Here is a 26,875-nt window from a genome sequence, read left to right as displayed (position 1 = left end):
ATCTGAAATGATATCCAATATAATTTTAGCGATATACTTACTATACTTAGCAGCAATGATAGGTTGAACTATTGATTGGTTTCGTGTGTAGTATTATCGTTGTTCAAGACATGAATTATTAATTTACCAATATGATTAACAAGCACAATGTAAAATAAATTGTGGGCCTAAAATACGTGAGAAGTTAGACTTGAGTATGTAGTTCTTAAAAGATACCACGAAGTGTGATAAACAGTCAACAAATCAAACAGTATTAATTTACTTAGAATAATACATGTCACTCCATAAGAAATTGTCATGTTTCTTTTTAATGCTGCCTTATTTGAGACTCGAGAACATCAAAATTGAATGCCAAATCTTATTATTCATTGGCATTTCTAAAACGTTATACAGACATCCGTCTTTATAAATATGCCCCTCTTTAGTGGAACAGCGATATGTCTGCGGATTCACACCGTTGGGATCCTAGTTTCGACACCCGTGGTGAGCAGAGCACAAAGAGCCCATTGTGTGACTTTGTGATTAATAAGAAATTTTATGAATTCATTGCGATAAAATATGTAAGAAATTTGCTTCTCCTTACTGCCGAGAAACTCCAAAGAACATTCCAAGTTCAATGCAAAAGTTTATCTGGTTGTCACTGTACTGTCAGGTCCTGAAGTCATGTTTCAGGAGTGATAGGTCTTCCATTAAATCGTTCAGAAAGTACAATATTGGCTTTCAGGAATACCTGGCGCATTAAAATTAAATCAAACAAACGTTAGTTTTGTATGAGTTGACACTTCACACTGAAGAAAAGTGTGTGATTTGAATTTCGTGACAAGCTACATGAGGACTATCTGCGCTAGCCATCCCTAATTTAGCAGTGAAAAACTACAGGAAAGGTAGCTAGTCATCATAAATCGCTGCTAACCTTTGAGCTACTCTTTTATTAACGAACAGAGGGATTGACAGTCACATTATAACGGCTAAAAGGGCTAGCAGGTTTAGTGGGACAGGGATTCGAACCCGCCACCCTCATGTTGCGCCCTAACCTCCTGGATAACATATTTAAAAAACGATATGTATGATAAAGTTTCCTACTAAAATACAGGAGTTGGTAGAGTTCAAATGATGGTGAGTTATGATTATAAGATAATATGATTTACCAGGTAAGTAAAGGAATACTTTATCACTGGTTTAACGTAAGTAATGAACATTAATACGATGGATCATATTTATAAAGCACACAAGAAACACACGCATTTTTTGTTTCTTTGTTTTTGAATTTCGCGCAAAGCTACACGAGGGTTAGCCGTCCTAATTTAGCAATGTAAGACTAGAGGGAAGGCAGCTAGTCATCACCACCCATCGCCAACTTTTGAGTTTTTCTTTTACCAACGATTGAGCGTCACATTATAATGCCTCCACAGCTGAAATGGCGAGCATGTTAGGTATAACTGGGATTCGAACTCGCGACCCTCGGATTACGAGTCGAGCGCCTTAACCACCTGGCCATGCCGAGCCTCATACGCATTTGTATCACTTATAATGTGCCCAACTGTAAACCCGAGAGTTTGTGGCTTGAGTTCTTTCTCCGCAATAATGTACTTGGCATTTAAAATCATAGTTGCTGTGTATGACTGATGGTAAAAATTCTATTATTTCATAAGATTAGCCCGAGAGTTGGAGGCGGGTGTTATTGGCTATTTGCCTTCTTTCTAAATTTAGAGATTACTATCGAAGGTAGCTATTGTATGAATATTCTAAAACGCCACCAACATTGAAATGTTTCTCTATGTTACGATTAACTAATGAGGAGTAAGTAATTAGCTATTGAGGAAGATTTGGAGTGAGTCTTACCTACTACACTCATTAAAAGGAAGAATATACTTTATTACTTTATTTATGGACATTTGGATTGAGTACTTTCTTGATACATAATTTGAAATTATCTAACTTTTACGTTTCTAAAGTAGTTTCATCCATGGTTTGCTTCAGTTGTTAAGTACGATCTATCAGTCCTATACCCACCACAGGTGTCGATCCGGCACTCAACGTTATAAGCTTCATTATTCAACTTATTCCCATGTGTTTTAATTCTTTATATAAATTGTAACGTTAGAATTTCTTGAAATAAGAAATTGAACCATACTTTATAATTCTTTTTAAGTGCAGTTAATGTCCATATCTTTAGCTAATAGTACTGGGTTAAAATATTAGGACTTCTTAAAAATAAGTATTTATGAGCAAGCTCTTACACTTTTTATTTTCAAAAATATTCTGAAAAATGGATTATTAAAAGTTCGTGTATATTAACTATGAGGCACGAAAAATTGTGAAAATGGAAATTTTATTGTGAACCACATCCTATGTCTTGGTTAAAAAAACCTTTAGGGTTCACATGTAGCCGATTATAAATTTTAACTGCTAAATGGCGAACTTCTATGAATTTATGAGAGAAAGCAAAGATAAATTTGTTCTAATATGTCAGGGCATACTACATCTGCAATATCCAGTACCGAAAGGCCTTTCGATTAATACCAGTACTCATCAGGATGGCTGGGATACGATAACTATAGTAATAGTTGTGTAAAGGCTATTTATACCATCAGTTGCTCGAACAAAAACTGTTCTGAAAATAGCAGAGAACGCTGTTTTACGTATTTCGTACAAGAACTAACAAACGATCTTTGGAATTTTATTTCTGTAATTAGCTGGTATGCTATTGCACTTTAATCTCAGCACAGTTTAAGTAATTCTTTTATGTGATTCATAAGATAGTTTGCGTGTCATTTTTCCATGTTATTTTTATTTCGATTCTAAACGATATGACATATGTAGGTGGATTTCGCACTGATTGAGAAAAAAATGTTTTTTTTTTCAAACACTGTACGTATATATCGCGTAATACTCGTGTTTCTGACCTCTAACGACCATAACTGGGAGTACTGAGTGAATAATCGATCAATTTCATTTAAATAGTGTATTTAGTGATGAAAAAGGCAAACGCTTCAAATTGTTGACGGGTGTTTTTCTGGATGTGGAGTTGGATTTTAGAATCTTACAATAACTGAGTCAGAACCTTAGTCGGCAAGTAAGGTTTTGTTTGTTTGGAATTAAGCACAAAGATACACAATGGGTTATCCGTGCTTTGCTCACCACGGGTATCGAAACCCGGTTTTTAGCGTTCTAACTCTGCAGAGATATCGCTGTGCTACTGATGGGGAGCTTAAGGAGTCCGTCCATCACTTGTTTGTTTAAATAACTGTAAACAGGATTAGAATGTCCGGTAATTAGAAAACGTCTGGTTATTATTATTTACCTTTATGGGCATAAGCTATGTATGGTCCGTAATTATTCATATATTTCTTGGCGAAAACAGAACAGAAAGTGGATGAGTCTTTGTAACTATGCACGCATTAGTTGTACTTTCTAGTACTGCTGTAAGATTATACTACAAAGTTTAACAGTGGATATGAAACACCCAGAAACAGAACTATTATGCCTTAATCTCAAAATTTTAGCTTATGTTTCTAATATACACGTAATAAAACATTTCAAGTGAATTATACAATGTAACAGTATCAAATAGTCTAGATGGGTAAGATCCTTGTTGTAAATCTGCATTATTATTTAACAAAAATATTTGTATGTCTACGTATTACAGGTCAATCGCTTGAACAATTTTCATTAAACCCGGCAAGTACCTTTAGGACTTCTTACCCTCTGGGATTAACATAGGCGATCAGTGCTCTGATCCGAACTTCTCTGTTCTCTAGTGCTGTTATAACGAACCCAACCAAACTTAACATACACCCTTACAGTATAGAGGTTTGTGGTTTGACTCTGTAATTCTCCTTCCATTTCTATCTTGTGCGTTTAACTAGCTGGCATAGTCGTTATATTCTTTCAATATATGTATATTTAGCACAATAAAATGTATTCGATTCATTTTCAATATACTCCTTTCCAAACAAAATTACTTTATTCAATAATATCGTTAAGCAGATCGACACTGTTTTAGGTACTTAAATATAAGTAATAGGACCAAACTTTACATTTATTAACCATTATTGCCATCAATACTGTCACCTGGTTTCTCGTATGTATTACATAATATATACTTCAAACAGCCTTCAGCTTCTTCTCTTATACAAATTATTGTCATTTACTCATCAGTATTCTACTTGTTAGTGTCGAAGTTGACAAAGAAATGCTTGTGGTGGCGCTTCAAACTTATAACCAATAGTACAGATGCGACATCAATGTGTCTTTATCGTTGAGTGGTTACAGAAATATTTGCCACATACTGAGTAATCAAGTGATGGTTTGTCATATGAGATCTATTTGGAGCAAACCTTTGGTCCCATACGCCTTGATAGGAGCTTTCACAAACGGCAGTGTACAGGAAAGATAATATTTCACAAGCGCCGTTATATCTGGCGCTTTTTATCATTGCTATAAAAGAAAAGTGAAACCTTTGCAACGGACACTTATTAAAATATGCACTATCTATATAGCGCTGCATTTTAAATAAACTCTATAGCATATTTTGAAATTATTTGCAAGACTTTAACCATTAACAATAAACCATCTAAAAATGACTGTCCGTTTAATCTGTGCACTTCCTATTGCTAGTATTTTACGAAAATTTTACAATAACTTATAAATAAGAGAAAAGGATATTGAAAAGTCCAAAAATATCAGTAAGATATTTGCTTTATGAGACGTTTGGAACCTTGAATTTTAAACATATTTATTACTCTATTTCGTAGTTTTAGGATATTTGTGTGAACTGTTGATGAGAACTTATCATTAGGATCTTTCGGTACCCTTCAATGTACATAATGAACATATGTATGTTTGTTTTTTTTTAATTTCGCGCAAAGCTACTCGAGGGCTATCTGCGCTAGCCGTCCATAATTTAGCAGTGTAAGACTAGAGGAAATGCAGCTAGTCATCATCACCCACCGCCAACTCTTGGGCTACTCTTTTACCAAAAATAGTGGGATTTACCCTCACATTATAATGCCACCACGGCTGAAAGGGCGAGCATGTCTGGTGCGACCGGGATTCGAAAAAAAGTAGCCCAAGGGTTGGCGATTAATGGCAATGACAAGCTATCTTACCTCTAGTCTTACCATGCTAAATTAGAGCGGCTAGCGCAGATAGCCTTCGTATAGCTTCGCGCAAAATTTAAAACAAACCAAACGTTTTCCTTTCAAGGCACTTAAGGTTTTTTTAGGGTAATGTCAGTTTTGTTTTGTCTTCCTTTTTTGTAAGACAAAAATTGTAGATGCCTTGCCAGTGGTCTTAGGCATTCTAGAAATAATTTTTGTAGGTGTGCATTTGCGAGTTGGTTGGTTTTTTGTTGTTTAAGTGCAAAGCAATACATTGGGGTATCAGTAGTCTGTGTATCTCGGACAATCGAACACCAGATTTTGGCATCGTACCCAGGGAGAAACTCGAAAATAAAATATGAAAAAATTGCTAAGGAATATAAATATAACATTCCTTCAATAAAGCATTTCTGTTTCATAACCTCCCATATTTTTGCAAATTATTTAACAATGTATGATATATTTTTGCAGTTTATGTTTCATGAACTTGTTTAAACAAAAAGGCGAACTCTGATAAATAGGTGATAACAAACGTACATATAAATTAAAAGTAAATTTTTATATATAACGATAATATACCATAATGTGACTTTTTGTAGTTAGGTATCAAAAATCTAGGTATGCTTCTTATTCACTTTGAAAATATCAACATACTCGAATCCGGATTGAGAACATGTACGGAAGACAATTTCAGTAATTATATATAAAAAAATGAAGTTCGAACCTAAACCGTAAGGTGCAAACTTTATGAAAAACGTATTAAATGGTTTCAGTAAACAGCAACATGTAAAAACTCGATAATTACCGAGACATTTGTTTTTAATGCTTGATCTGAATTTCAGATTCACATTTATATTTGAAAAAAAAATATAGCATTAGGAAAACTATAGGTTCAAAAAGTTAATTTAAGACAAAAGTACAAAACTTAATAATCATAGTACTCTCGAACACTGGGTGGATCTTTATTCATAGGTCCGGCATGGCCAGGTGGTTAACGCGCTCGACTCGTAACCTGAGGGTCGAAGGTTCGAATCCCCGTCGCACCAAACATGCTCGCCCTTACAGCCGTGGAGGTGTTATAAAGTTACGACCAATCCCACTATTCGTTGGTAATATAGTAGCCCAAGAGTTGGCGATAGATGATGAAGACCAGCTGCCTTCCCTCTAGTCTTATACTGCTAAATTAGAGACGACTAGCGCAAATAGCCCTCGTGTAACTTTGCGAGAAATTAAAACACAAACAAGCAAACAAACTTTTTTCTATAAGGGGCAAACTGTTAAAGAAAATTTCACCTTTCGAAAGCGTTCAGGTCAAAAGGTCTTGTATTGTTGTCTATTTAAAAATTGAAACAATTCCCACTTGGATCATAAATCTAAGATATTTTTACAAGTACGAGAACAAACATAACACAGAATCGGTCATAGAACATGTCAACAATTTTTATTAAATGTGTCTGAGAATTCGATATTATGCGTTTCGACACATCTTTATATATATGCGCTTATTCAACTGTATCGTGAAGATTGTACAACGAACACGTGAGATCTGATATGGCAAGACATATAATTGAAATTTAATTCTGCGGCCTGTTATCGCACTCTCTATATACATCTAGGCTAAGCACTACAAGTATAGAATACGACATACACTCACGACTCCAACTTTTGATATTATTGACATTTATAGTATTAGAGAGCAAAAGGATTGTCTCATTCCTTCCCTGTGTATGTTTCCTAGAACGTCTCTCGTGAACGCTAACGGATTGTCAGAGAGATTACTAAAGCCAGGTCTTTTGACATAGCATGTTATTCATTCAGTTTAGCTGGTAACTGAAGCCGTTGTTTTGAAGCGAGATGGGAATAGAACATCTTATAATCCCTTTGAAATTGTCATCAGCATACACATATCCACATTGAAAACAATGACACTTCTGCAAACTTATAGTCTAATATAATAATTCAATTAGAATTATGTACGTTTAAGTGAGGTTTATTTATGTATATTAGCAATCACTTGTTCTGGAAATTCAGATGCTTGAGTTTAATATAGTCTTTCATACGTCGTTTGTTTGATGTCTCAGATTGTCCAGACAAATTTTTTTAAAGTTTCATTAATTACAAAAAAATAATATTACTTTCTCTACCTGAAGATATAAAGAATTTGCCACAGAATGAAAGGTTTTAAAAAAATACATCATATTTTTTGTTATAAAAATGTCACGCGCTAAAGTTTCCTGGTCAGTATGTGACGTATTAATTCAATTGCTCTATAAAAAATATTTCAAATGCGAATCAATACCATTTTTTTTGCTCACATTTCCTGCAGTAATATTTGTTTAGTAATTGCATTCCATAAAAAAAAAAAGTTAAGTGTATTATAGTACACATACTATGAGGCAGTTTTTCTTGCAGGCTGATCCTAACAAGGTCTTATGATGTAATAATGTACTAACTTTTATTCAAATTTATCTACCATATCAAACATTTCATAAGTTAATTCGTGTTCCGGTCTCAAGAGTAATTATCTTTAAAATATAAAATACAGATATCTCTTAGTATAGTGGAAACATATTATGACATATATATATGTATGTATTACTCACTAATGTCTTATAACTTAAATTTTCTCAAATAGGCTAAACTATCTAAGTGTGTTATTTAGTTTCTTTCCAACAACACGTGCTTGAATATTTCAAATATGAAGTTTCATATGCCGGTTGCATTTTAAAGAAGAAATTCTCTATTTACAACAAAGTAGCATTTTTACAACCTTTTATCTGTCTGTTATATAAGTTAAACTTTCATAAAGTACAATATTGTTCAGAAGAATAAACAACAATAAACAACAGACTGTCTTCTTAGAAAAAAAATCACATTATCATCGCGTCCTATGAACAGCTACAAATAATTTGAAAGTACATTATCTTGGGTTTCAAGAAAAGTATGTGATACCATATTAGTACCATCCCCAAGGTAGAAAACATGTATGAAATTTAAAACTGCAGACATGAGCTAAAATGATTCAAGTGAAACTTTTCTTTTTAGAAACGACAAGAAGCAACGAAAACACATTAATATATAATTCAAAAAATAAAAATAAAACGAGAACTAATGATTTCAGAGGGCCTAGCTGAACAGACAGGTGCAAGACGTAAAATGAATTATATTGGGAGTTGACCCACGAAGAAATTAAAAACTAGGCTACCTTTTAGGTGAAAATGAAATGCTGAAAGGCAACTTATGTTCATCAAACTATTTCATAGTCATAGGAGAGTCGAACCCTTTGGCGAAAGTGTGGACTCTTTTCTCCGTTTCCATGGAAACTTCATTGTGCGCAGTAGCTCGTTCGTAGTATGTTAGGCTCCGAACAGGAAGCGACGCAAATGTGGTGACCAGCCAACAGCCTGCTAGTCTAATGTTTCATCTCGTGCGAGAAGTCACAAGTGTTTTCTCGAGTCGTTTGCTGTGTTCAGGTCAAATAGAGTACACGTTATTCTAGGGCGTAACTTTGAAAAAGTTTCATACATCTTATGTGCTGTTATTTTTGTCTAACTACATTGTTACACTGTATTTATTATATCATTTCACTACTTAATTTCTTGATTTGTAGTTTGTACTTAAAGAGGTATAATAGTAATCAGGTCTAACATATTTTTTAAAAAAATCATTTCGAAATAATAATAAATTAGTAAAAACATTTTTCAACTTCTCTCTGTCCGGGTTTAAACGGTTCCAGAATTAAGCGAGTAAAAAATAAACAAGCCAGCTAATCACATACGAAAACAAAATGTCTATGGTCACACCCCCTTCGCTCTTATTAGATAGTAGTGAGGGTTCATGGAATACAGTTCACTACGACTTGGTAAATACCACCAATTCCAGTGTCTCGTCAGATTCTTATAACCAAGACTTCTTGGCTCCCACACTATATCGGGATCCTTCTTACTATTCCAGGAACTACAGGATAATTGGTACGTTTTTTCAAGGCATTATATTTTCAGTGGGCGTTTTAGGAAACATCATGGTTGTTATTGTGGTGAGAAAGACACGCAGCATGCGAACTCCAACCAATTGTTATCTGGTTAGTTTGTCGATTGCCGATCTGATGGTTCTGACAGCATCAGTCCCAAATGAGATCCTATCATATTTTTTACTCGGTGACGAATGGATCTGGGGAAGAGTGGGATGTGCCCTCTTCATATTTCTCCAGTATTTAGGAATCAACGCCTCATCCTTGTCTATCACAGCCTTTACAGTTGAACGATATATCGCTATTTGTCACCCGATGCGAGCCCAGATGGTTTGTACTGTCAGCAGAGCTAAGAAGATCATTGTTGGAGTCTGGGTGTTTGCTTGTCTTTACTGCTCACCTTGGCTGTTTCTCACCAAGATAAAACCCATCTTCTACATGGGTCATACTAAGAAAGACTCTTGTACGTTTGCCTTGTCAAGAGAGCAGTATTTAGGCTACTTCTTTGCTGATCTCGTGTTGTTTTACATCTTTCCACTTGTTCTATCTTGTGTATTATATGGTTTGATAGCCCAAATATTGTACTCAAACGAAATTCCCAAAAACCCAGGAAGAGGTAACGGCTCATCCGAAGAGTCCAAAAAGTCAAATAAGAATATAAATGCTAGAGTTCAGGTGAGTAAGATTAAACGTTACGCATCATATTTTATATTATTTCTTCTCACCTTAGTTATAATTTCTAAAGCTCTAAAATATAAAAAAGTGACATTAAATCAAGACTGGAGTTAAAAATCTCTGACTGTTAGGAAAGAGTACTGTGTGTTAAAAGTTGTTTTGTTTTTTTAGAAAATGACAAATAGATGATATTACTATATCTTCGTACCCACGTGTGTCAATTTATGTTCATATTACGTCTTTACACAGAATATATTAACAGTGTTTGTAAACAGTTATTAAGACAATTGCATTGTTAAGTGTAAATACTAATACGATAAAAATCTTTAGATGTCAATATTTATAATGCTTTTGATATAAAAATATTAAACGTTTTAGAAGCTTTTAAAGGTCTTATTTTTGACGGGCCTGGCATGGCCTAGCGAGTTAAGGCGTGAGCTTCGTAATCTGAGGGTCGCGGGTTCGCGCCCGAGTCGAGCCAAACATGCTCGCTCTCCCAGCCGTGGGGGCGTTATAATGTTACGGTCAATCCCACTTTTCGTTGGTAAAAGAGTAGCCCAAGAGTTGGCGGTGGGTGGTGATGACTAGCTGCCTTATCTCTAGTCTTACACTGCTAAATTAGGGATGGATGGCGCAGATATCCCTCGTGTAGCTTTGCGTGAAATTCAAAACAAACCAAACGTTCCAGCAGGTTCAGAGTTAAACTTATAACGTAAACAAATATTTTTATATCACTCCAACAGAGTGTTTTGAGTACCTTTGTGTTAGCGTGTTAATAATTTGTTAAATTTTTCATTGTGAATATTGTCGAGATTTGTAGTGATGTTTCGTCTATATGATATTAACAGGTGTGTTGACTTTAGAGTTTCAGATATTATGCAACGAACTGCCTTTGTCAGAGGATAGTACCACGAAATATGACTATTACACATGCACAAATTGTTCTTCAGTTGTTCCTTGCCTGATTGGTTTAAGATTGATATTGCGTGATGACGTTTATATTGTTTTCGACTCTAGATTAAATTTTTTCCGGCAAATACATTTCGGATGACTGTCCTATTACTAAATTAATTGAATTTGGATGTGAAGTAATGGGTTTTATGGTCGGGAAACAGAACTAGTGTAGGTACGGCTTGTCTTTCTCTATTTGTGCTTATGTTTAGAGCACTTGACTCGAAAGATGGAGATCGTATTATCGAAACCAGTGCCAAAAATTCTTGCTCTTTCAACCGTGTGGGCGTTATAATATGATGGCAAATTCTACAGTTCATTAGTAAATGAGTAGTTCAAGAGTTGAGGGTGTGTATTACCGGAAGGTTGCTTTCCCTCTGGTCACCATGTAAAAATTAAGGACGGCGATAGGTAGCCTTAGTGGCTTTGCCAGACATAAAACAAATTGTTCGAATAGGTCTTTGTGCCACATTCTGTTAAAGTAGTGAAACCTAATTCAATAAAACTCAAAAGACATTATGCACGATTTTTATCACTTATGACTCACTGTGTCTCATCTATCATCGCGATTATCCTCAAATGATGAAAACAAAATGCTGGGGTTGTTACTTATAATCGTTCAGAAATATTGTTTCTGTTGGACATTCACCTGTTTCTGTAGATATTGTTTTGAAATATTTACTAGAACCAAGCAGTGATCCAAGTTTTATTCACTTTTATAAATATATACATAATGATTGTTCACCTTTAAAGTAGTGACGTCAACGATTTTGGAAACATAGTTTTGTGTTATGTAAAACTGTTCCAGATTTTGATATAAAATTCTTAGATTTTGAGATATGATTATGCAAATATGAAACTGGGTATTTTGACATGTAATAAGAAGGTATTCTCGAAAACTTCTACACATCGCATGAGCAAAACTTGTATGTCTATTGTTGTAACAGCCCTATTATCAAAATAATAATTATTTTTTACGTTACTTGGTTTTAGGTTTGGGCTCGTTAATTAAAATCAGGGTTCTTAACTGTAGCAATTTGCAGGATTTGAGAAAACGGGGGACACCGTATTATTTTGGTAGGGAACATTATCTGCTATACACAGAAATGGACTTCCCGTATGGACCCTATATTGTCTATTTGCAAGGTTTGGTCTGGAGCAATTTGTTTGACAAATTCCGAGGGACCTAAACATGAGGGGCTATATTTTGCAAGTCCTCTTTGAACACAGTATGTAAAATTACACCATTATTGCAATGTTTTGCGTGTTGTTTCCATAACATATACTTGTAGTGATAAATATATAGTGTTTTTTTATGAAGTACACGTCTTGTCTGACCTTGTTAATGTTTTAGTTAACTTGCGTCAGTTACAGTTTTTTTGTTTCTAATGAAGCTACTGTTTCTGACGTCGCATTGCATAAATGTCTCGTGAAATACTATTGTAATACTACTCTGTTTGTTTGTTTTTTTAATTTTACGCAAAGCTACACGAGGGCTATCTGCGTTAGCCGTCCCTAATTTAGAGGAAAGACAACAACTCATCACCACCAACTCTTGGACATCTCTTTTTACCAATGAATAGTGGGAATTCACTGTGAAATTATAACGCCCCCATAGCTAAAAGAGCGAGTATGTTTGGTGCAACAGGAATTCGAACTCCCAACTGTCACATTACAAGTCGAAAATGCCTTAACCACCTGGCGATGCCGAGCCGTGATACGAGTCGAGAAAGTTTTATGTTTAGAGCAGATAAGTTTTCTTCGTCGGGCTTTTTAATTTTTAAACACCAAGAACCAAATGGTTAGCGTCCCGGACAATGGAGTTGAAATTTTGTAGTTCGCGTTCCGTTAGTGCCCAAAAAATCCGCACTCCACACTTTTTGTCTGTAAGTCCGTTACACTGATGATCATTATTAATTGTTTTGTATGAAACAAATACTGAAATAGTTGGTAATAGATGATGACTGGTTATCTTCTTTCTGAATAACCACACTTCAAAATTAGCTAGTGCAGGTTATCTTTGAGTAGATTTTTTGCGAAATCCAACAAAACGAACAGAGCAAGAGCTTATGTTCATTTGGCAAAATATTATTATTAATTATATTGTATGGTCTAGGTTCTGATTATTAATACATTTCAGACTTTTTATTGTGATTTTTAAAGTGTAGTGGTTTACCCAAATCGATCATGTGTTATTAACGGTTGATTTTCATTCAATTTTTTCCATGTAGTTATGGATTTTAGTACTTTAACAACCAAGTATTCTAACACTTTGATTCTGTTGACACTATTGTTTATTTATTTAGAAGCAACAGAGTTTTATTTGAGAAATTACAGCCTATTTATATATGTTTTTGATATACTCTATTCAAGGATACTATCCAATGAGACAGCGATAAGTCTACAAATGTACAACGCTAAAATCCGAGGTTCGATTTCTCACGTTGAACATAGCCGCTAGCCCAATGTGGCTATTCTCTAAAACAAACAATGTTACGGATTACTCTTTTTTCATGGTTTTTATTCGGCAAGATGTTACGGTTCACTTTTGTTTGTTTGCTTAATTTCAAGCAAAGCTATTTAATAGCACCAACCATCAACTCTTAACTACTCTTTATCAGGAACAGTGCGCCTTATCGTCACATTACAACGTTCGCACGGCTGAGAGGACAAGCATTTCAGACGATTTCAGATTTCGTTACGAGCACCCAACTCTTAGGACATACGAAATATACAATTTTAGGTATTGTCGTAGGTATTAACTGGAAGTGACTGCCGACAAATGTCGTTTGTTTTCATCCTGTTCTTCCGAATGTAAGTAAAAATTAAATGGCATGGAGTCTAAATTATGACTTTTATATTCACATAAGATAAAGGTATTATTTTACGGTATAAATTAGAGATAGTGGGACAAGCATTCTAGGTCTTACTTTTTAAAAGGCTTAAAATGTTTTGTTTACTCTATTGTTTAGTTCAGGAATTGTGGATTATATTGCCTTCAGCAACATTTTGTCTTTTGTAATACGACGTTAAAAGCGATAAAAAGAGTATTACTGTGTGATGCTACTATTTGTGCTGATGAAACTCTATCATTGTTGTTAGAACTACGTTAGAATAAATACGAAAGATGGTGAATTTACTATGACTTTTTCTTATTACCATTTAACGTAACTCTATAAACGTTAAAAAAGTGTTGAAGATAGTTTACTTTTAAATATGAAGAGATGTGTTCTATACTTTCACCATAGGGTGTTTTCTTATCTGGTAAATCTCCCCAGTGGTACGTCTTCGAACTCGCACCTCTAAAAACCGGGTTTCGATACCCGTGGAGGGCAGAGCACAGACAGCTCATCGTGTAGCTTTGTGCTTAAATTCAAACAAACAAACAAAAATAATGGCAACCGCCCTTTACTTTTATTAGATTGTGATTAAAATATGTTGAATAAGACATTGTTGATCAAGACATTGTTGAAATACTTGTATTTTTTGTAGTTATTCGTCGATTACTTTAATCGTTCTCAACATGGGTGGATTTTGCTTGAATTAGATCAAAGGAAATTTGTTTGTTTGTTTTGAATTTCGTGTAAAGCTACTCGAGGGCTATCTGCGCTAGCCGTCCCTAATTTAGCAGTGTAAGACTAGAGGGAAGACAGCTAGTCATCACCATCCACCGCCAACTGGGATTGACCGTAACTTATAACGCTCCCACGGCTGAAAGGGCGAGCATGTTTGGTACGACGGGGAAGTCGAACCCGCGACCTCAGATTACGAGTCGAACGCCTTAACACGCTTGGCCATGGCGGGCCCCTCAAAGGAAGTATTTTGATAGCATTTAACGAGCCAGTGTATTTAGTTTATCGTAACGGATTGAGTTTCCAGTTTGAACCTGTATTTAAGTAAGAGACTACTGTCAGCCAACAATTTAAGTGCGAATTAAATGGCCCGGCATGGCCGGATGGTTAAAACCTTCGACTCGCAATCTGAGGGTCGCGGGTCCGACTTCCCCGTCGTACCAAACATGCTCGCCCTTTCAGCCGTGGGAGCGTTATAATGTGACGGTCAATGTAACTATTCGTTGGTAAAAGAGTAGCCCCAGAGTTGGCGATGGGTGGTGATGACTAGCTGCCTTCCCTCCAGTCTTACACTGCTAAGTTAGAGAAGGCTAGCGCAGATAGCCCTCGAGTAGCTTTGCGCGAAAATTTAAAACAAACCAAACAGAATTAAATGAACCATCGCACGATTTTTCAACATCATGAGGGAAAGTCTTTAAAAAAAAGTTTCGCCGCAATTGGGTTTCTTATAAAACTGTTTATTTAGTGCACGTGTCTTTCAAGAAATAAGTTAATAACAGCTTTATATCACTTGAAAATATAAAACGTCATAAAATAAACCTTCGATAAAATTTTAAAAATAATAGCACTTTATTTTATAACTTTTTTCTCCTAAATAGCTTCCTTAATGGAGAAATTGTACTCCTTTTCTTTTTGATAATGTACATTAATTTTGTGCATTTATTGTCATCAAAGAAATTAATTTGTTTTAATAAAATATCTAAATTTGTGGTAAAGTGAATTTAGTCAGTCCTCCTAGTGGAGAATTATTGTAATATTTCAGAAGAAAAGTGACTTTTCCTGCTAAAGAATCCAAGCGTATTTTATGAATTGAACTATCCTTGTACAGAGTTGATTGCATACAAATGTGTATTCAGTCATTCTTCGTAAGTTACACGAGTATTTTGATTTTACTTCAGTATGAGTATGAATTGAACAAAAAACATCGAAAATTACGATGCCAGAAATTGTCAAATGGAAAGTGGCTGATCACTGAGGAAGTCTGAAACTTTGAGATATAAAATGAAATGTTAGGGTGCATGTTACAGCCAAGTGAAAAGAGATACATATATGCATCAGATTGCTCGCAAAGATGCAATTAGAAGAAGTTGGAGCCATTTCCGTGACAGAGAAGCATTTCGTTCAGTTCGTCAAGATCGTAACCCAATAGCTACCCGTAATTTTTTAAACTGAGGCAGTGATAAAAGTAAATCGGTATGTTACAGTTCCCAATAAGAATTATAGCACCGCACTGACAAATAATTTTGTTTAGTCCATTTCAACATTCTACTTACCATAACGGCGTTTACAGTTGGATATAAAGTTGCATTGTTATACAAAAATACAGCTCTTCAGGTCCCACACCCAATCAGATAGGACGCATTTAGGCGATTTAGACACTATTTTTATATCATTGCAGCTTTAAAGAAAATGTTTTCAAATCGAACTGGAATGACGTATTTGGTTAATAAGTATAGTACCCGTTTATTCATGTGTATATTCTGACTATTGAAGCTTCAGTTCGCACAACTTACCATTGTTGATTTGTATACACTCTGGAAGAAGGAAGTGTAAAAGCTGCTACCGTATTGGTAGAAGATTTAATGTTACTTTCACCAAATCACTGATGCTTCTGGTACTATTGTGTTTGGTGTTTAAATCAGCCATTTGTTTACTGAAAAAGGTTTTAGATGCGGGTGTGTTTTATCGACACACACATATATATATATATATAATCTATGTTGAACAGTTTGGTGATGCGTTATATTTCTGATTGTCAACTCCTTTCTACTGCTAGCGTTATTTATAAACATGGGGATTACACTATGCTAATCTTGACTACAGTTTTGTCGATTGGTTTGCTGAAGAAAGTCTACTACGTTTATAGCCGAGCATTTGGAAATGATTCAGGGAGAGTGGTTTATGAAGTAGGTAACTCGTAAGGTAGAAATGTATGCTCATATTTTCATATATAATAACCCAATAAAGGTTCTAGGTTCTTATTTATGTCCCGATCAAGCTGAAACGTATAGATTGAATTAGCTAAACATCACTAGTCAGGTTATTCAAATTTTGACATTATCACTATTTATCACTGAATGTTAGCATTTTAATAATTAATGCATTGATATGTTATGTTATTTGGTTCCCACTTTAACTTTAACATACGGATGGTCTCTTACTGTAGGAAGATACAAGAAGTGATACATGAGGTTTGGAAGAAACAGGTTCAGGACTGTTCTTTTAACAATGTATCTCAGAAGGGCTGGAACGGGTACTAACACTTTTATTGATAACGATTTGGACGAGAGTATAAAAGGGTTTGGGATTGTAGGGGGTGTTGCAGGTGGATGTCAGGTTGTTAATTAGATAGTTGTAAAGGTGTTCCTTTGTTTTAGCATATTTCTTCTTTATCTTCGCAAGTATGCTTTTAGATTGAAGTTATTACAGAGCATTATCGTTTTATTTGGACTGAGGTTATTTATTGTGATTTTGTTCAGCATTTTCTACGTTTTTCCGGGGTTTATTCATTTAACGATACGAAATATTTTGATAGCCCTTGCTTTTTATCCTGCTTTGCTTGATAATCGTGGGAGAGCTTTTCCCTTTTATCCAGATTTTGTTAATGCTGGTATTACTAGATTTTGACATCTTTCTTATGAGGTTATTTCTAAGTTGATTTGAAGTACAGTTATTGTTGAGATGAGTTTGGTATCTGATCATGAGCATTGTTCTTAAACATTTTAATACCCTTAATTAATTCAACGCTACATCTGAGATGGAAGACTATTATTCCCTCTCTGTTTAATGTCCATAGAGATTTGTACATTTTCCGATTTGTATTTTTTGTTCGTTGATAATGGTTTTTGATCTATTTCGAGATTATTGGTGTTTTGCTTTGAGTGTTGCAGTTTTTGTTGGATCGAAGCATCAGAAAAGGCATGAGACTTCATGAGTTTTTGCTTGGTTTTGATAAACTTAAGACCAATATTTTTGTTTATTCACTTGATTTTCTAAGTGTGTGATAATTCAGTTACGATAATTATGTCATTTAGTGATCTTTTTTGTTGTTCGTATTTTAATTGTTTATAAGAAAATTTAAAGATCAACATTTAATTTGAATTTTCTTGGTATCGCATGAATGAAAGTTTGGAAGTTGTTTTTTTTTCTTTTGGGTTTTTAAATCATTTACCCTGAACATAGGAAACTGAAAACGTATTGCACTCAGGGATATATTATATATTGCTAGTTACAATAAAGGTTTTGCAAAATATTTTTCGACACTTCCATGTATGTACATATATAGAGTTTTAGTGATAATTTTTAAGTCGTATATTGTTTACTTTGTATGTTGCTGGTATGTTTTTTATTATAATATTTTACAATGATATGCATATCTCACTAATTGGAAAGGAAATATCGCAATAATTATGGGTCGTCAACACTAAAAATCATAGTTCGATATCCACGATTGGCACAGCGTTTAAAGCTCATTGTAGAGCTTATGTTTAAGCGAAAGCAAATTATTTTCATAATTCAGCTAGCACTCTAACGTTTCCACATTATTGTTATTACACTCGATTCGCGGATACGAATCCTTGTCACATCAAACATGCTCGCCCTTTTAGCCTTGGGGGAGTTATAAAGTGACGGTCAATCCCACTATTCGTTGGTAAAAGTAGCCCAAGTGTCGGCGGTGGGTGGTGATGACTAGCTATCTTCCCTCTAATCTTACACTAAATTAGGGATGGCTAGTGCAGATAGCCCTCATGTAGCTATGTACAAAATTAAAAAAATATATATTAATTTTTGTAATATCCAAGTACTTTATCTTTTGAATAAAGAATGTAACCATTAATATTATTATATTTTAACGTTTCTGTGTGCGTATGTATGTGTGAGTCTAAAAACATATATAACATGCGATACATTTATTCAATCTATGTTTGTTATATAATTGCAAAGGCTCTTCTGAAATCGTAAAATAGTACTAAGCTATACTTGAGGATAATAACATTTAGCACTGTAATTATTTGACATATATTTCATAATTTAGCAAATCAACTCCGGAAGTACAACACTTACAACATGTTATTTTGTCTTCTACCTTTTTCTCCTTTGAATATATCATTAACGTTATTTAAATATACGTATGTCAAGTCCATAAATACGATTCAGAATGATTAGGAGCACTCGACTCGTAATGTCAGGGTCGAGGATTAGAATCCACGCCACACTAAAAATACTCGCTCTTTCAGCCATGGAGGCGTTAAAAGTTACGATCAATCTCACTGTTCATCGGTAAAAATGTAGCCCAGGAGTTGCTAGTTAGTGATGAGGACTAGTTGCATTTACTCTACTCTTACACTGCTAAATTAGGGACAGCTAGAGCAGATAACTCTCGTGTAGCTTTGCGCAAAATTCAAAACAAATAAACAATAACTTGCAATATAAAATACACTGAGTGATACTTTATTAGGACATAATCTAATATCAGCTTGAAACACTTTCGTTCGATTGGACTCAGCGTGTAAACCAATACAAGATACTTAAACAAGTCTTATTTAATATTTCACGAGCATGCGCAGAAACTGGTTCACAGAAAGCAAGAGAACAAAATTGTGGCAAATATGATTTTTGGTTTCATCCAGAAATGGGATTGAAATCCAGTGATTCCACTGGTTAAAAAATATGGCTTAAGGTAATGTCATGTTGGACACATTATCGTGCAACATATCGTCTTGATCAATTATGTGTCTTTTAGTTACCACTTATTTTTATAAATCAATCAAAGAACTTCTACCTTGTGATAAGAATAATTCACATATATTGTTAGATCCACAAGCACTGCTGGTAAAGTATAAATAGGAATTAAAGTATCATGTATTGTTTCATAACTTTACTTCACCATCAGTATATTAGAAGATATGAAATGATCTGTTAGACCAAATTAAACATTTCTAGTCATGCCAAACGTTCGTGCTTTAAAAGACAAATAACCGTCTTCTCTCATTTTCATTTAAAACGTGAAGAGTATGGGCTAATTTTCTGTTTCAGTACAAGATTTGTTATAATGTCCTTTACATTGGAAATAGTGCACTTCCAATTACTTATAATTAGATCAGTAATCCTGACTGTGATGCATTGTCTGTTGGACTTAACTAGTCTGACAAACCAACTTTATCTAGAAGTTACCAGTAGCTGGTAATTACAATTTTTCTAAGTAGAAGATATGTTACATATCGATAATCATCGGTGGTACGTTCTGACGACTTTGAAAACCGTTCATAGAACACCCAATACCAAACTTCTTTTTATCACGTGTTCATGTTTTTGTTCTTATTTTGACAGACTCATTGTTATGTAGCTCTGTTTCAGCATCTAAACGACCCAAGTATCGCCTTACGTGTAACATGATTTGTCTGTTTTGTAAGTACAATAATTTAGCGTGTTTATTACAAGGAAAGTGCTTATAAGTTAATCAACTGGTGTTCATGTATTGTATTAAAGACCTGATTTTAAAGTATGAGTTCTTGAGTTTCTCTGTTAACTTTTAATGTAAATTATTAAAGTTTCAGTGTTGTGTCGTAAAGTAAAAGCTAAGGTATATAAACGATAGTAAATTTTACATGTTTATTGTAAGTAAAACTTATGAATACTGCAGGATATTTAAAAAGCGAATTACGCATATATGTAAATGTACATATGATACATCCATTTTTATGCATATACAACACAAGTAAGCTTTAAAAAGAAATAAAGTTGTGGTTACCTCAATTTTTCAGTTAATACGTAAACATGTATTAAGTTTAAAATTTCTATCAATTTGTATGTTTCTTAACTGAAAATCTTACAATAATAATTTTCTAGCACAATAAAATCTGAAACATTTAGAATTTGCATTTTGAACATTTTTCTAAGTTTACATCAAAGTAGCTTAGGTTTTGCGTCAAAATAACATTTATTACTTTTTCTTACACCCCGAGAACTTTTCAGTGATTTACTCTATATATAATTACTTATGTGTTTTAATATATAACATTCTTAATTTAAGTTTCCAACTTCAGCAAAATGTCTAAACAGAGCAACAAATGTGATACACGTAATCCTACTTCTTGATATTATATCTCTAATCATGAGGCATTTAAAATACTTATTCCTTTATTCAGGCCTTGCTGTCCTCAGTAAAACTTTATAATCTAAACATTAAAGCGGAGTCACTCCGTGAATAGAATTTTCTGTCTTTTCGGACTTTGACCTCCATCTAACTATCAGGGGATTTTCAGTATGTTCAAAAGAGATTACAAAACCCTTTACTTTAGCCAACTTCCTATTTTTGCGGGTTTTAAATTTCACAATCATTTTAATTTTCCTTGTTTTTTCTATCTTGACTTACCTTCCGAACTCTGACCGTTATAGGACTTTGCTAGGTTTTCCTGGATCTCCAGAATACCTAGAAGTATAATCAGATAATACATTAAAAACAGTTATACTAATTTGAAGTTGACCAGTACAGATTAATTTAAGTAGTTAATTTTATGTTAGTATTCAGTAGACCTGTATACATGATACAGAATGGTGTAGAAGCTAATGAAATGAGAAAATATTTGCTAGTTATGTAATCTGATATTAGAAACTTAGTGAATAAATGTTTTGTACTTGCATGGATACAGAATCTTTGACTGTGATTAAAATACAAGGTTTAATGTTAGGTTGAATATAAAAAGCACATTGAAGACAAAAATATATGTACACCAGGAGTAGTGACTAGAGGCGAAGTGTATAATCGAATATTCTGTTTTTCTAATTCGTCATAAAATAAACATTATAATAAAGATTATTCAAACATCGGTTCTACGTTTGCAAAGAATCTAATCATTCGTGCAACATATCTAAAACTCGGTATTTTTTACAAGAGTCTTAACTGATGAATTTTAAAACTTAAGTTTTTAAAATAATCTAAACTCATGCTCTTGTAGACGTCTGGAGAGCGAAGAGCATGTTGTCTCGATCAGGGTATGTCGGAGGTTTATAACAAACTATGGAAAACAGCGCAGCTCTTTCCAAGAACTTTTGAATATTTTGAAAACGTGAAAACCAATCTTTAGTAGTTTTGGATAAGGTGTAATTAACATTATTATAGTAAATAAGATACATTGAATAGTTTACTTCGAAATCTGTTTGTCAAGGCAGTGACCATGTTTAGTTGTAACAACTCGCAACGTTTGAGAATGAATATTAACCATATTTAAAACTTATTTGTTTAAACATTCATGTTCTATTGTCAAATTATTGAACGTTTAACCAAAGTATTTCAGTCGTAAAATGTTTATCAAAATAAGTAAAGAGAAAACACAAACGTTTAATTTTCCATGTTTTTCATCAGAAACAGACCCGATAAGTTTTGCTTACAAGATTTGCAATTTATTACGGTCATAAAAACATCACTGTTTCTATTAAAAATAATTATTTGGCCCATGTAAATATTTTTGCATGGTTTTTATGTTGACCACTTAAGTATTTTATAGCAAATACATGAATAACACATTATTTTTAATGGATTTCTCTTTTGCAACATTAAAGGTAGAAAGACGGTTACAAATAGTATTTACAATGTCTTAAACTTGGCAAACAACATGCAAGAAATGTGTACTGAAGCTAGTTGATTCGAAACATTTGCAGAAACAATCAAAGGTGGGCCATACAGGCTCAACAGAGCTTGGGATTGCCTTGGACACGTTAGAGTGCCATTGCGTGTGTGTGTTACTCTTATAGCAAAGCCACATTGGGCTATCTGCTGTGTCCACCGAGGGGAATCGAACCCCTGATTTTAGCGTTGTAAAACCCAACGGGAACTAGAGTGCCAATGTAGTTACATTTGAGTTATCGTTTCATGATTTTGCTCTGAACAAGAACGAATCCAGTATTTCCACTCCTTTGCTTATTGAACTGGTCACTAGAGTAGACTTAGAAAAGACCGTGGACAGAACAGTGGTATACTTTGCCTTTCACTTCACGCTACGCCACGTCTATCTCACCCACCTTCACGCTACGCCACGTCTATCTCACCCACCTTTCACTTTCACATATCCTACTTATGACGTCTAAAATTTCCACTCTACCATAAATAATGGATTTAGCCTCTAGACAAACATAGGCGAAGAAAGATAAATCTATCTTCGAGAACCCCAGATAGTTACTTCTCAGCGACTGACATATGTAATAGACATATTTAACTATTTTAACTCACCTAAATTTCATTCACGTTATTTAGATTTGGATTGTGGCGTAACGAGCAGTAGTGATCATACTTTTGCATATCACCAACTACGATAGCCCATCCGCCAAAATTGCACTTAGACCATTATTGATACATCACTATACTTCATGATGGCTTACAGATGGTTGAACGACCTTTCCATGGAGAAAAACTCAAGAACGTCCACTTTCCACAATTATGGAAATTTGGATGCTTCTTAAAAATATATCGTAGCATGATGTGAAATCATTTATGTTGTTCACTCCTGTTAACATATAACATTGACTACAGAAGAGAGAGGATTCTGTCTAGCTACTCTGCCATTATATTCCATGTTACGAAGGTAGCTTTCGAAGGTATTGATGCAGACTTGTAATTGGTTCGCTACAGTAGTGTCCATCTTATGCACGCCATTCTCGAGTTCACTTGATTGGGGCATCTCTGTCTTGCAGAAACTATTGTCTTTAAGCATGACTGAAAACACACTGTCATCTGTAACGGATCTGCTGTTGTACATTTGTTCTAATACCTACGTTTGTTTCAGATTGATGTATGTGACGTATAGTGTTGGATGCGCATTGTGCAAGTCCCTCCTGTTCTCTAACTTTGTAGCAAGAGAATCTCAAGAGCAAGAATCAATAATATGTGGTTAAGGAAAACACTGGCTTCAACTTGCACCTAATGAGTATATAAACGCAAGCCATCACAAGATGCCAAGATACAGTTTTATATTGTTAGTTAGCTACAGTCAGTATGCTATAAAACTCGGAAGGTATAACTGTGATAAACGCTTATTAATCGGAAAACTACAGAATTTACTAGGTACCTTTATAGATTTCAAACGTTACGAACCGTTTAACTTCAGAAAATTAACTCCTGACGCTATCATTTCTACGAGAACATTCGATATCTATCTTCTTTTTTGAAAAGTAAGCTTGTAAACCGCTCTAGACCGAACAAGAATAGAGCTAGCTGGAATTTCCCTCAATTGAATTATATCTGTGTATCAAAGTAAAAGTAAGTTACGCCTTGTGGTCTTGGACCGTCGATAAAATATTAAGTTCTGGACCAGACTGAAGACCGAATTTCCTTTTGATACATTAAACATATTTGTGTTAAGAAAAAATTGTGTGTATTTGTTTGTTTTGAATTTCTTGCAAAGTTACATGAGGGCTATCTGCGCTAGCTATCTCTAACATAGCAGTGTAAGATTAGAGGGAAAGCAGATAGTCATCATCACCCACCGCCAACACTTGGGTTACTTTTTTTATCAACGAATAGAAGGATTAAGCGTTACCTTATAATATCCCATGGTTGAAAAAACGAGCATGTTTGTTGTAGGGGGACTTTGAACCCGCGACCCTCAGATTACGAGTCGAGCGTACTAACCACCTAGCTGTGGCGGGCTCATAAAACGGTCTTTGTCCGTCTTCATGGGAAATATCATAAATTTAATATACATTAACATTTAATTAACTTCTAAATAAAAATAAAAATTTCCGGCTATAAATCGAAAACTCGTTTGAGATAAATTATAATACGTAACACACCCTATTCATTGTAGACGGCAGATGTAAGTAACCTCCTGACAAGATATAGCTGAATTGTATTGTTCTCTCAATATAAAACTGTAAGATACCTTCAAAATAATATTAATTCCAAGTTCAATTTGTTCGTATCATAAATGTTGCTTTCCTGCGCGCTTTACTGAGTCATATACTTGTTTTCTGCGCGCTTTACTGAGTCATATACTTGTTTTCTGCGCGCTTTACTGAGTCATATACTTGTTTATACAACCTTTATTTGTACATGACTTTCTGGAAGTGATATATATACTCTTTGTTGTGTCTTTTTGCTTATTTGTAAGCTGTGTATAAATACGTGACAAAAAGTAATGACTCTATGGTAGCCACTTTGAGGTTAATGATAGTGGAATTAATTATTTTTACACACAGATAAGCATATCTAATATACGTTTTAAAAATCGTCTTTGTTTTATTTTACTCTATATTCTACTTAATGCAGGTATGAGAGAAGAAAAGACTTTTCATATCCTATAAAGGTTGCTTTTACACATTTTATACGAACAAGCAACTCTAATCACGTTTTAAATTTGAAAACTTTGATCCAAGTTTTCAAACATTCCATGGATAACCTTACAACTCAGGGCCTTACTTACTGTATTTGTCGCATAATAACACACGTTATTAGCGAGAAAACGTAGTAAACTAATCACTAAAAGTAAATATTCCTAAATAAATAAATCAATCTCAAATTAAACATGAAATAAAACTTGATTTGTCTATTTTCGGTCATTTCTCTTTCCTGCCCCAAAAAAGTTCTGAAACGTTTGACCATTATTAAAATAACCGCAAAGATAGGCATTCATTTTAACTAAATCATAATTATATGTAATTTTTATAATATAAAAGCAGTGTTTAATTTAACTCAAGTTTTTGTAGGTAAATACAAAAAGTATATGTAATGAAGTCAAGTTCAAATGTATCAACTGTTAATTAAATACGTCGTACATTAATATTTATACTGTATAAAAATCGTGGCGTCAAAGAAGTTTGTGAACATTTTTAGTTGTTGGTTGCCAAACCTAACTAAATAATTTTTTTTCTTAATAAACACATATATTTAACTGCAAGAATAATTTATTATCCTGTTATAATTTGCACTGATATTTTCTTTTATGTAATTGGGAACCTAGTTATTTGTGCTATTTCGGATTGAGAAAGATGTTAGAAGTGAAGTGCTTGAAGATGCAGTTACTTCATTACGTGATCGAACAAAAATGCTTTCACTGAATAATCTCAAAAAGAACCTCATTTCTGTGAATGCAATTAGAACATGGAGAAGAAAGTGTTGTATACAACACAAGACACTGGCCAGTTAATCAAAGTGCAATGTCTTAAATTGTTATTGTTATCTACAAAAGAGAAGGACCTGGTAAGGTTCAAATCTATGGGATTACATTTGGTTGCCACTGAGGAATTTTACTTATCTTGGGGATTACATTTCGTTTCCTTTGTCGAATTTTACTCATCTATAAAAGGGAAATCAGTTAGTGTTTTATCTTTTAATAAACATAGCTAGTTTTTATGTATTTAGTTTCAGGAAATGTTTTGCCAAACCTATTTTTTTCCTTAATAAACACATATATTTAACTGAAAGAATAATTTATTATCCTATTATAGTTTGCACTGATATTATCTCTTATAATTTCTCAGTAGTAGTACATACGTAGAATCTAGGACTGTTTGACTTTGAAGTAACTCAAAGTTGATGAATTCCAACTTAATGGACGTTTTAATACCATTATTATTACTCCTGTAACAGGAAACGATGTTTTTGTAGATACATTTAAAAGCAGCGACAATCATGTGAAAGTAAAGATTTAAATACAACACTTTTTGCCCCCAATATCTGTTAGTGACTGACTTTTCTCTCACTAGAGTATGTTTATTGGTAAGACATGAATCAATCATGGAGCCCGGCATGGTCAGGTAGGTTAAGGCGTTTGACTCGTAACCTGAGGGTCACGGGTTCGAATCCCTGTCGCACCAAACATGCTCGCCCTTTCAGCCGTAGGGTGTTTAAATGTGTCGGTCAATTCCACTATTCGTTAGCGAAAGTGTAGCCCAAGAGTTGGCGGTGGGTGGTGATAACTAGCTGCCTTCCCTCTAGTCTTACACTGCTAAATTATAGACGGCTAGCACAGAACAGATAGCCTTTGAGTAGCTTCGTGCGAAATTAAAAAAAAAAAAACAATCAATCATGGATTATAATTAACAAGGTTGTCAATTTACGCAGCTGATAATAACACTATCTTGACATGCGGTTGCTTAAATGTTATTGTTTGATTGAACAGATTAAATTGTTTTCGTCTAGAGCTGTCCTTAGTTTATTAAAACTTAAATCTGAACTTTGTCACTGTTAGGTAAATTTTGCATATAATGATTGCTAACTGTGATTGCCTGTTATCGTACAAAGAAAATATAATTAGGTTGATTACAGTTATTAGGTTTCACGCGTTTTATTAATTTGTAAAGAAACATAAAAGTAGCTTGTTAGTTTAATT

At 34.2% G+C, this 26,875-nt stretch overlaps 1 protein-coding gene across 1 annotated transcript in view; it reads left to right on the top strand.

The window, feature by feature from the left end:
• Positions 1-8,323: 8,323 nt before the first annotated feature.
• The window catches only part of LOC143233138 (thyrotropin-releasing hormone receptor-like), a 58,651-nt gene continuing 40,099 nt past the window's right edge, over positions 8,324-26,875 (top strand). The window contains exon 1 of the mRNA XM_076469076.1: positions 8,324-9,747. Within this exon, the coding sequence (XP_076325191.1) occupies positions 8,890-9,747 (858 nt within the window). The 5' untranslated portion in view covers positions 8,324-8,889. The remainder of the gene's footprint in view (positions 9,748-26,875) is intronic.

This window comes from Tachypleus tridentatus, chromosome 12 (genome assembly GCF_004210375.1).
Source record: "Tachypleus tridentatus isolate NWPU-2018 chromosome 12, ASM421037v1, whole genome shotgun sequence".
Lineage (NCBI taxonomy): Eukaryota > Metazoa > Arthropoda > Merostomata > Xiphosura > Limulidae > Tachypleus > Tachypleus tridentatus.
The sequence above is the reverse complement of the archived record's forward strand: the minus strand, read 5'-3'. Positions and strand labels throughout refer to the sequence as shown.